The 12748-nt window shown below is 32.4% G+C and overlaps 1 protein-coding gene across 1 annotated transcript in view; it reads left to right on the top strand.

The window, feature by feature from the left end:
* TRDN (triadin) overlaps positions 1-12748 on the top strand; it is a 310496-nt gene that overhangs the window by 163930 nt on the left and 133818 nt on the right. The window contains exons 15-20 of the mRNA XM_037731458.1: positions 3205-3234; positions 5456-5485; positions 6215-6235; positions 9660-9692; positions 9814-9840; positions 11860-11886. Of these exons, the coding sequence (XP_037587386.1) occupies positions 3205-3234; positions 5456-5485; positions 6215-6235; positions 9660-9692; positions 9814-9840; positions 11860-11886 (168 nt within the window). The remainder of the gene's footprint in view (positions 1-3204; positions 3235-5455; positions 5486-6214; positions 6236-9659; positions 9693-9813; positions 9841-11859; positions 11887-12748) is intronic.

Raw genomic sequence — 12748 nt, 5'->3', positions numbered from 1 at the left:
AAGAAACAAAGGAAAGAATAAAAATGATACTGAGCTTTGGAACCTGGGAAATTAGAAGATGGTAATTTTCACAAATAATAAGTTTCAAGGGAAGAAACTAGCTGAAAAGAAAAGATTATTTACATTAACACTCTTCAGAGAGTTAATGTTGATTGTTCTCTTCAGAAGGAGAACAATCAGGCAATAATTTTTTTGTAGCCAGTTAGAATTTAGATGGGTGATCAATCTAGTTCATAGGTGTTACATAAAAAAATTGTTGGAAGAAATTGAATATAGACCCAAATTGGAAAGGAAGAGAGAGAGAGTTAAGGAATTATTTTTAATCAGTTAGGTGCAATGGCGAGGTAGACAACTAATGATATTAAATGCCAAAGATAGGACACATGCCATGATGGAACTCGGCTTAAAAGATGGGGTCATATGCATTCTGTGTTAGTGTATTTCCAAGCTTTTTCTTCCAGAAAAAAACATTAAAGCAAACATTAACAATCTACTGGATACTTTAGGAAGGATATGGAAGTAGAGCAACAACAACAAAAACTAAAATATTAGCCATTGCAGTCTTTTTACAATGTGAAAATCAAGAATCCAATTATTGAGAACCGGGTCTACTCAGTAAATTCAAGAGTCATCCAATCCCATAACACAGTTAAGTAGAAACAGGTCTGCTCGGTAAATTCAAGAGTCATCCAATCCCATAACACAGTTAAGGCCAGCCTGGTGCGGTGGCTCATGACTGTAATCCCAGCACTTTGGGAGGCTGAGGCTGGCGGATCACAAGGTCAAGAGATCGAGTCCATCCTGCCAACGTGGTGAAACCCCATGTCTACTAAAAATACAAAAATTATCTGGGCGTGGTGGCACGCACCTGTAATCCCAGCTACTCGGGAACCTGAGGCAGGAGAGTTGCTTGAACCCGGGAGGCGGAGGTTGCAGTGAGCCAGTGAGCCAAGATCGCGCCACTGTACTCCAGCCTGGCACCTGGCAACAGAACAAGACTGTGTCTCAAAAAAAAAAAAAAAGAGTCAGGCAACCTGAATTGAGGTCCAGCAGTGAGACACATAGAACACAAGCTACAAAACCATTCTAGAAACAATTGAAACTCAGGACCTTGGCTTTGATTAGCTTTTGGGCCTGGAATCCAGCTTGAGGGATCACATGGCTCTCCAGCTGGCAAAAAATAAAAGCCAGGCACCTTCAAGGAACCCAGGTCAGCAAGAGAAACTAGAATCAGTTATGATGGAATAGGTAGACTCCTTCATTCAGCTATTTCCATTGTCACTGTAGACTGGAAACTGAAACTATCACATATATAAGAATGGGAAAAAAGAAGATGCATTTGCATACATGCATGCTTGCATCTCTACATGCATACGTACTCATCGTCTTTCTTGTATAATTTTAGAAATCAAAAAATTTGTAATTTAGGGGATTTTGCTAATTCTTGAAGAGATTTAAATTTCAGAGGATTTCTTGTCTGTAAAATTTATAAGAAACTATGGTTTTGCTAAATGTATTCACTCACATTCTCAGCCCTCTTTCTGGCATTGGTCAGTGCCTTCATCATGTTGCCCTTTGGACATGTGTTTATGGTTAAGTTGATGGAATTTCGAGTTTAGAACAAGTCATTGACTAGAACCCCTTCCAGGGGGTAATTTTGGGTTGTTTTATTTTGTCTCTCTTTAAAGAGTTCACCACGCTCATCCATCCAAATTGTTATTGGATGATTTTGAAAATTATAAAATGTTTGAAGGAAATTCTTATTTGCAATGTAAAGAATCCATAATATACAAGTCTATTGAGTCAAACTCACAGACTTACTGAATTTAAACCTCATGGTTTTGAAATTCATCAGGCCACATCCATATCCTTTAATTCATTTTAGTTGTTATCTTTATTATTATCCTTATATCATTGGAATAAACAATATCTTAACTTAAAAACATTATAAATATAAATCCCAATTTCTTAACTTAAAAGTATAAGTATAAATTGGCTATACATTTTGTGTATTATTAGTTAAAACTACATTAAAAAGAAACAAATGTCCCAAAGTAGAATTAAGTTATTTGTAAATTCACTTACTACAAAAGTAATAGTACATCAATAAAAGTTAGAAAATAGAGAAAAATAACTTGTAGTCAATTAAAGTACGTTTTCTTTCTGTTTTTTATTTTTGATTTTTAGAGCCAATTATGCTGCTTAGACTCTGCAAATTAATTTAATGTTTCTGAGGCTTATTTTTCTGCTCTGAGCTACCTTTTTTTCACAAGGTCATGATGAAGACCCAATAAGAGGATGTACCTGAAAGAGCTTTGGCAATTGTAGCAGAGAGCAAATGTCTGCGGCAGTTCTGGCTGTTGTTTCTAAGTGATCCCCAACATTCTATCCCACTGAGGCCGGGTTACTGTATGGGAATGTGCACAATCTCAAATTCAACTAATGTGGCCTAAGACATCTCTGAATGGTCTTGGCTCCTGGATGAACATTACACAGAACCGAGTGTCATACTGCTTGGATCAATTCTAGGCCTGTTGAGCACCTCTGCCAAATATTTCTGCTAATACCCATAAGCAACAACATGGATCCAGACTTAGATTCATGGTTCAGAATTAGATAAATATCACCACAGAGAAAACTAGAATTCAAAGATGATTAAAGTATTCTGTACCTTTTTCTCTAAGGAGAATATTTATCTTCCCTTCCTAAAATTGAGAATTTTATACATGGTTATTATAAATGTAAATGTAGACTGCAGATTGGTATATAATTCTTCAGTAGCTAGGCATAGATAATGGAATATCTATGGAATAGATATCTATCATAGATATCACTTCACTTTTTTTTATTAATCCAGTCATAACCCGTATTTTATGATCTTCTACAAGAGATTGTGATTTCCTCAGATATAACAATTTAAAATCTAGAATGAATTTACACTAAACATATACTTATAAATTTGACCTCTTGTCTATGTAACTTAATATATTTTTATTTTTATTTTGCTGATGCTTATTTCTGTTTTTAAAAATTCTTATGTGAAATAATATTTTCTGCTTATACTCTTATCACAGATTTGGATGAATTAACTAGTCTGTAGGTGACCACTGAATTTATGAATGCATGGAATACATTCTCATATTCTGGGGAATATTCTGAAGAATGGTCATTTCATATGTCTTAACGCTATTTTCATTATTTCAGCAGAAACTAAAAAGGATGAAAAGAAGGAAGGTATGTTTTATGCAAAATCCCACCGGGGCTTTTGTGAGAACAATTTACCAATATTCTGAGTTGGGTTTTGACTGTTATCCTGCCTATATTCCCCTTGGATAACTGGACTATTATGTGCATACATTTTGCATGAATGTGCTTTTTCTACTTCACCTCACACAGAATGGTGAGACACTTTTTGAAACTAATTTTAATGTAGTCTTTCTCAAGCTACAAGGAATAAAACATAGCTTCTCAAAATCCTAGAGCTCCTACTCTGTTGAGAGTTTTATCAAATTTCAGAACTATGTACAATACAGATCCCTTCTTATTGGCATTCAAATAAAAGTCTTCTAAGCCTTTGGGCATATAAAACAGCAGTCAGGGTTTATTAAGAAAAATCTATTATAAAATTATTTTTATTGTAGTGTGCTGGACACAATATTGTTTAATAAATGATGAATAAGTAAATGTTTTGTCTCAGGAATCTATTATTTTTTAAAATCAAGGTTTGTTTTTTTTCCCTTACAAATAAAACATATTCCTGTTACAGAGAAATTTGAAATTCAGAAACAGAGGTAATAAAACTTTGCCTAATTTTTAAATCTGTCCGCAATTATCATTAGTAAGTTGGCATATTTTCTTCTAATCTTTCTTCATACACACTTACATGCACACAAAAAGTCATTTTATGTTATGCTTTTATTTTTATTTTGCATTACTTAATCTTTTTTAGTTAATATTTTCTAGATTGTGGCATAATTAGCAAAACTATCATTTGAATAATTCTGTATTTTTCTATTGTGTGACTATACCACAAATTCGTCAACACTCTCTTACTGTTCAGAGGGCAGTGTTTAATATTCCCATTATTGGGAGACACAAAGCAATGTCGTGAAAAAAGCATTTCCCTAAATATGTATTTTTAGGATAATATTACATTTTTCACTTTGGATTTCTAGAAATGGAATTGCTACATCAAAAATCATGTTCATTTTTATGAATTTCTGGATTCTTTTCTTACTTTGTTTCCAAAAATGGGTTTCTAGCTTATACTTCTGTGGAAGTGGGACATTACCTTCACCACACTCTTACTGGCATTGGTTATCATTTGTACATAAAACAATTTTAATGACCATATGACTGCCTTTTGTGAAGAGACAATGTGTCTGTTGTCATACAAACATTTTAGTTTCATTTCTGCAACATGGAAATGAAGTCGTGATACCATCACACCACTATAAGGCATACATATCCATTAACGTGCAAATTATTAGTGAATGTCTACTGTTCAGGGTTCCAAACCATATAATTTTAAGCCAGAAAACAATTTAGCTACCTTTTACAGGTATCATTTCATATTTCATTGTTATGGTTCTAATTCCAACAATAGAGAATTTTAAAATTGTTAGAGAAACAGTAAAAGAAAGGGCAAAGAAGATAAAAAAGAAAATATCCTAAGCAAAAATTCAAGTTAAGGTGTTTCCATCTTCAAACAAATGAGGTTAAAAACCTCTTGTTTTCATTTTCAAGTTTTAGGAGCAGAAAGTTTCATGGCCTAAATAATATAAAATAATAAATTTATCAGATCTAGGCATTCAGCCTATCTACTATAAACAAAATAGATGTCTTTTGACCATTAAGTATACATTACTACATAAAAGCTATAAATATAATGATGTATTCACCAGTAACCCATGAGTTAACACTAACCTATTTCTTTTCCATTACCGTACGAATAACTGAATATCTGTATTGAAAGTGTATTGATTTTCAAAAAGAGTGCAGCACAATTCACCTGGACTGACTTAGATTGAACAAAAGAAAAGTTTTCAAGCTAACTTCATGAACTCCTAAGCATCTTTATGGAAATCAAACATATATTTACTCAGTTTCATGTTCTATTAACAGGTTATTAACTTATATAGGCAAAGCAAAATGTCTTTAGAAATTTTATGTGAATATATTTTCCTTTGTATTTTTCAATGTTTTATATTTTTGTAAAATATTATTAATATACAATAATGAAAATACTTTATAGAGTTCCTCACCCCTGCTTCATTCTAATACTCATTTCCCAAAAAACAGAACAGTTCCTAAGTCTCATATTTTAGAAATATATCATGTAACTTATCAATTTTTTGAACAATTTTATTTCATTATTCAAAGAAATTTGTTGTGAGCTAATCAGCTGTTGATTTATTATATCTGTTTTATCAATAATTTATCTTTGTGTTTTCAGATCCCAAGAAAACAAAAAAACCTGCAGAAGGTACTGAATATATTTCTTTTTTTCTGCCTTATGTTTGATGAACCCTAAAAGAGCATACCTTTTTAAAGGATTGACATAGAAAAAGGAATTACGTGTGGCATAGAGGAGAAGAAAAAATGATTGAGATTGAGAGAGAGACAGCCAAATCTATTCTGACAATACTCCTGTGAGAAGTATTTGGCAGTAATAGAAATAAATACTGCATATATTTACCTTTCAAAGTAATTGTTTCCAAAGAAATGTTTACTTGACAAGATATTGAAAACTGTTCAATATCAAACATTTATTTTACTAGAAAGCACATACTCAATTACATTTGCATACACCAGCATCAATTAGGAACTGATTTGTTCCTTTTAGTCTTGAATAATTCATTTGGCAAGCATACCTGTACCTTCTGGACTTGTTCACATGTGTTTATGCATATAGTGTGTTTATGTGTTTTCATGTGTTTAAGAAACACATATCAGGTGTAAATAATTTAAAAAGGTTAAACAGTACAATCCTGGGTTAATTTGTTGTCATATGTTTGCCAATCAAATTATGGAAGTACCTACAGTAATTGACAATACCTCAGAGCCTCACTGTTAAATTTCACCTCTCTGTGAAATTTAAGGAGAGAAAATTGGGAGGAGGGGTGGAAAAAATTACAGTCTAATCAATATGTAGGGTAGTAAATTTTATTTTTAAAGGCTTTAAGAGCAATGATTTTGTTTATATTTCTTTCAGTAGAACAACCCAAGGGAAAAAGTAAGGAAATGCATGCAGTGTATTTGTGTACTTTTTTAAACTACTATTATTATTATTGGCCTGCTGCTATAAATAAACCTGCAATTTTGAATCCGCCTTTCCTATGTTTTATGCATGTAAACTCTGTTTATTTATTTATTTTGTCCACGTGAAAGAATACACAATCTGGGGTTAGAGTGGGCTGAGAGGCGTAGTAATCATTTTTAGAGCTCTTTCTCAAGTTCATGCAATCATCTAACAATGCTCTTGACAGGCTTGTACACAAAAGTAAAGCTGCATTTCATTGACCCAAACTGCTGTGTTTTTGTAAATTTAGTCTTCCTAATCTGGTTAGTTCTCAGTCCTTAGAAAAGACTGACTAGATGTTCTTTTACAGGCTAGTTTTATTACTTTTTTTCTTATCTTTCTTTTTGTAATCTGTAAATATTTTGGCATGTTCACATGATAATGACATTTTGCCCATAACAGAATTTTTCCCCGATAGGCACTATGAGCTCTAATAGCATTGTTATTCAGCCTCATCCACAGTTGCTTTAAGACACTATTAAAGCTGTGTGCTAACAATTCAGTCAAGCTCAATACCTTAAGGTATGTCTTTCACAAATATATGTTCTCCTCTGAAGAAAATAGTATATATTTAACAAATAAAAAAAAAAAAAAAAAAAAACCCAACACCTAACCTTACTCAATTAACTATTAAATATAGCACATTACCAACAATATAGGGATTTTAAGATTTTAATGTTATCGAAAATATGTTTTAAAATGTATACCAATTAAGAAATATACTTATGTATGTTTTGACCCTGCAAAAAGTAAAGATACTGAGACATTCAGTGTCATAAAAATGCTCTAAAATGCCCTGTGGAGAGACTCATGAAATTATACTACAACTCAGCCAGAGGGAGCAATCCATCTATAGAGAGGTATGAGTTTTCTCAGTTCCAGATTTACGTGTGTGCAGAGCTGCTGATGAATACTGGCACAGCAATACAGAAACCACTGTATAAACACTGCACCGGCAGGAAAATGGAGGACAACTGGAGATTCAAAAAAATAATATTAAAGTATATATAGAGAGAGCCTTAAGACTCTTTACTACAGTTTATATTGTTTAAAAGTTCCTGCAGACACTGCAGTCCTTGGCAATCTTCCGGGCACTGATGCACTTAATAAATAAACATGCCTTCTCACACATTCATTCACAACCCAACTGTTTCCCCCTTTGAAAAGGTCTGCAGATCATGACTTGGGCAGCAATAAGGAGAAGAAATAGTTTTCTTCAAAACATCTATCAATTCTTTTGAAATGCACTTATTTGCTCTGGTTTACCATCTATACTTGCCTTTATTATTGCTAGTGTCGTATCTTTGAATTTCCTCGATTTGGATTTTTTGTCTTCAGGATTGCTTTATTCAGTGATACACTCCAATTCTATATTTTATTTTGCTTCTACTTTTCCAGTAATCACAACTTAATGATTGTTCATTTTTCAGATATTTTTAATCATGGCAAGGGAAACAGGATGAGGAGCACAAGAGATCGTCCTGTACATTTTGTAAATTTGTGTGATCTGTATTTTTTTTAAAAATAAAAAGTAAAAGGATGAGGACTCAAAAATCAACCATAAGCATGAGTTTGCGATCCCTATAGAATTAAAGGGTAAATTAATGTATATTTATTAAGGTAATTCAATAATTACATCCTGAACTATCCTATATAATGAACAAATTAGCACAGGTAATTTTCAACTTATATTATGGTTTTCTGATAAGATCGAAGGGACTTTATTTTAGCTTTTAATCTTATGTATAGCTGGTATCCGATTTTGATGCATACTCAAATGTGCTTCCCGTACTGTTTTGACTATTATCACTGATTATTTGAGACTCTCATCATAAATTTCACAGAAATGTTTTATAATTAGAGCTTCAGTTAAGCAATAAATTAAACAATGCATTTAATTGCTCTTCTTTTGCCAGACAACATTTGATTATGTTCTTACTTTCTTTAATCTTAGCTAAATTGTTGTAGCTTCTTCTTTTTGACCTGCAATACTTGGTCAAGCCATTTGTTTTATTTTTTTTATTTTACTGCTTAAATGCTATCTTAAAAGAGGATAAGTGACCCTTATGCCATACTTAAATGACTACAAGTCTGACAAACAAAATTGCATACTTGAGAAAATTATGTGATGACCATAGAAGAGTCTATGACACTCTCTGGTTTTAAAATATAGTTTGTAGAATCCTTTCAGCATGTACATATTCTGGTCTTCAAAATCTATTCATTAAATAAAACTTTAAGAATCTTACCATTATTTTCCTTTAAAATATTAGATAAAAATATGTGTATATTATTTTTTGAAAATCTTCTTTTAAATTAATTTGACAAGCTTGTCAAGGCAAAATAAATAAGAATAGAAATGCAGAGAATAGCACTTCATATAAAATTAGTGCTTGCAATTCTTATAAAATTAGTACTTATTATAATGTAAATGTCAGCTTATTCTTGAGAACAAGATAATTCTTAGTCTCATAAAATATTGACGAAAGTAGATTCCTAAAAAAGGATATAAAGAGGACTCCAAAAGGAGCATTTGTCTAAAATCAAGGCAAATGTTTCACCCTGAAACTTCTTTTTCTATTTTAGTGTCTTAAATGTGCCTCACAAAGCCTTCATCTTAGCTTAACAGCTATCTCTTCAGTGTGAGAAGATTCTTAGAAAAGGCAGTCCACATGAAATGTGTTATCTTCATCTTTCTGATAATTATTTTTAAATAACTGCAATAAGGTGGGGTGCTGTGGCTCATGCCTGTAATCCTAGCACTTTGAGAGGCTGAGGTGGGTGGATTTATTGAGCCCAGAAGTTTGAGACCAGCCTGGGAAACATGGTGAAACTTTGTCTACACACACACACACACACACACACACACACACACACACACACACATACTACAAATTTGGCTAGACATGGTGGTGCGTGTCCGTGGTCCTAGCTACTTGGGAGGCTGAGGCTGGAGGATTAATTAAGCCCAGGAAGTGGAGGCTGCAGTGAACTAGAATTGTACCACTGCACTACAACCTGGGCAACAGAACAAGACCCTGTCTCAAAAAACTAAGCCATTTTTTAAAAAAGTTGTAATAATTATCTTTTGTACTTACTATTTTGACTCAAATTTATTATCTGTAAAAAATTTGAATTCCTCTAATATTCAGAATATTTTGATGCTGCCCCATAAAGAAACTCACAAGATAAATGGAAGGAAGAGTTATTTTAAGTGTACATCTTAGTCTTTCTGTGGAAGCTATTATTAGTTGCTGCAATCTGGCATCAGCACATGCATGCTTCTTTATGTTAAAACAATTAAGTTCTGATTCATAAAATTTGGAATAATAATAATAACAATAATAATATGTTTCAGAACAGGAAAAGAAAGATAAACATGTGGAACCAGGTACCTGTTTTTAAACTCGTCTATCCTCACAATTTCATAATATTATTTGATTTACAATTGAATACTAAATTGCAATAGAATGACATAGAATATCGATGTTTTTCTTTCTTTTTTGATATAGCAAAGTCACCAAAGAAGGAACACTCAGGTGAGTAAGACTACTGTTGCTGAACTTCAAATACTGATGTCCAGGGTTTATTAATGCTGTAGCGTCAGACAGGTGGTAAGGCCGTACCAGTAAAGGGCAGGGAACGCTTCCAACTCACAGTGTTTTTTCCAAGTTCTTGACATGAACATAACAATGCAGTTTTAGAAAGCCAAATGTTACACCCATGCTCCTCAATGTGTGTTCTGTGAACTAGCAGCATCACGATTACCCTAGAGGTTATTAGAAATGCAGAATTTCTGGCCCCACTTAAGACCTACAGAATCAGAGTCTGCACCTTCACAAGATACTCAGTGAATTCATCTGTGCAGTGTTCATGGAGCACTGTTTTACAGTTTAGTGTCAAAGCAAAAGAAAACAACAAGAAAACACATTATTTAAATGCAGTATACAGTGCTTTGTTTTTAAATTATAGAATAATTACTTCCAGCAAGTATTCTCTCCCTATACATAATCTTACTTAATAACATTTGCTGTGTGCTCAAGTGAGGTGCAGTGAGAATAAAAGTAGATTTTTGCTCTAAATATATTTACCTTCTGATGAGAAAAAACTGAATTGAGAGTTAAGCAACCAGACAAATGAACCTATCAACAAAAACTAAAAGTGCAGCTGATATGGATACCAAATTATTGTCTTGAAGTTTTCTATTTAACCTGACCAATTAGTCATTTCAAATGATAATTTCCAAAACCACTTGTATTTATCTAATTTAAAAATATCACCTCTTGATTTTGCCTGGTTAAATCCTACTGAAAGAGCTTCACTGAATTAAGTGCTGTGTGTGCATGTGTATATTGGTGGTCATAACTTCATGTAATACCCATTAGTCATTCTTCCCATTTCATTTTATTTAAGTGGAAATGGCACCTGCTCAATCTTATTTAAATAACCATGCAAAGATGCTCAATTTTAGTCTCACCCTGCCACAAACCACGGCAAACTACAGGTTTGAGTTCACATTATTCATTTTTCAAGATTATAAAATATCCTGAGATAACCCAAATCTGTTTTAAGTGTCTGTCCAATTACTTCCCATAGCATCATTTTCTTGTGTAATATTTCATGTGATGTTAAAATCATATTATCTTTTCCTTTTTCTACCTTAAATAGTCAGAAATTAGAAGCAGCAGACTGTTTTTTCTCTTTATTTCCAGAGCACCTATTGTAATGCCAGGACCCAGCGGGCACTTAGTAATAGTTTATTGGGTGAAGAAAGAAACACTAAATAGAATAATTACATTTTTATATATTTAAAAACTGAAGACTTTAAAATAATTTACAAGATTCAATAATTGCACATTTCAGCATTTCATATTTCACAGTATTTGACCTTTGGAAGAAATGTTTTGTCTACTTTACAGAAAACACTCTGTTGGCTCAGAGTTGCATTTCCTCAAGCATAACACGTCTTCTTGCTTATACATGTAAGAAGAAACCTAAGATAGAGAATGCATTATAGAAAGATGGAGACACCTACAGAACAACTATTAGTGTAGCCAGTTTTAAAAGTTCTAATAGTAAAATATTACTGTCTAATATTGAACCTGACAAAATATAGTAAATTGCTGAAATCGTTATCTAGTTATTTCAGTGTGTGATTACAATGCAGCAACCTAGCAGTATTTAGCTGTAGTTCAAAAATTAAAACCACTTATTTGAATAATTTACCAAGTGAATTCATTCTTTTCATATAATTTTATAGACGTTGAGGAAAATGTGTTTGTATGTAAAAAAAAATCAGATCCTTGGACAACTAAAAACAGAGAGTAAGATGAATGAGTCATGAATGAACATTCTGTGTTGGGAGAATTGTATGAAAAACAAACAATAAAATTCTATGGAACCGTATTGTATTTTCTCTTTCTCAGATCTTATTTTTCTTTAGCTTCCAATATTATACACACAATCTTTAAACAATTAAAGTAAACTTAAAATTATTTTGGAAAGAGATAGGTAGACTTGTAATTACTGTTAACCTTATTATTTCTTGTCATTAACAGTTCCAAGTGAAAAACAAGTAAAAGCAAGTATGTTGAACAAAACTTTTAAAGAAGAGCATATTTTAGCAGCTTACTCATTTGAGTTTTCTAGTATAGCCTATGCTAATGCTCATTTTGAGGATGGCTTACTAGCTTCTTGGTATGATTATTTGTTGTATTGAAGTAATATGCAAAATTACTTATCCTTGTCTTTTCTGTGAATTCATTCTTATTAAAATTCATCTATAGAGCTTTCATTGAATTTGTCCACATCATAACTACTTTGTGAAGTGCTTATATTTTTATTTCTCATTTTGCAGAATAAGTGAACTCTTTAGTTTCTTAAACACATCAGACTGAATTATCCTAATGATAAAAAACTTGATCAAACCAGTTGGCAACCTAATTTGTCTACCATGAATATTCTGTCTCTAATTAAATGTAGCCTGTCAACATTGTATTACCCATTGCTCTTGTAATGTCACAATTCCCTATTAAGGTTTTTATTCTCAGAGTATGAAGTATTATCTGATAACCATCACATACCATGGCATTTGCAGCAATGGTAGCTTTGATAATATGCTTAGGGAAAAATGCTGAGAAATTGTTGGTATTTCTTAATTTGATGAAACATCTGACTGATTGTCATTAATAAAAGTTATTTTAAGCATAATGGAAAGTATTTTGTTTTAGGAAGAAATACATAGGCTTCATATATATGATTTAGGTCAATCCTCAGTTCTATGCATGATATCAATGTGCTTATATATTTTTTAAGGTATTGGAGGTAAATGTGTATTGGTGACATTACTAATACATAAAAAATGCATATTTTATTTAGTGATGAGTTTTTGAGAGATTATATCAGTGGATAAATCAGATAATAATTGGAAGATATATTGAGTAGCTT

The sequence above is a fragment of the Cebus imitator genome, unplaced genomic scaffold (assembly GCF_001604975.1).
Source record: "Cebus imitator isolate Cc_AM_T3 unplaced genomic scaffold, Cebus_imitator-1.0 Scaffold400, whole genome shotgun sequence".
Lineage (NCBI taxonomy): Eukaryota > Metazoa > Chordata > Mammalia > Primates > Cebidae > Cebus > Cebus imitator.
Note: the sequence above shows the minus strand (reverse complement) of the source record. Positions and strands in the feature narration are given on the sequence as shown.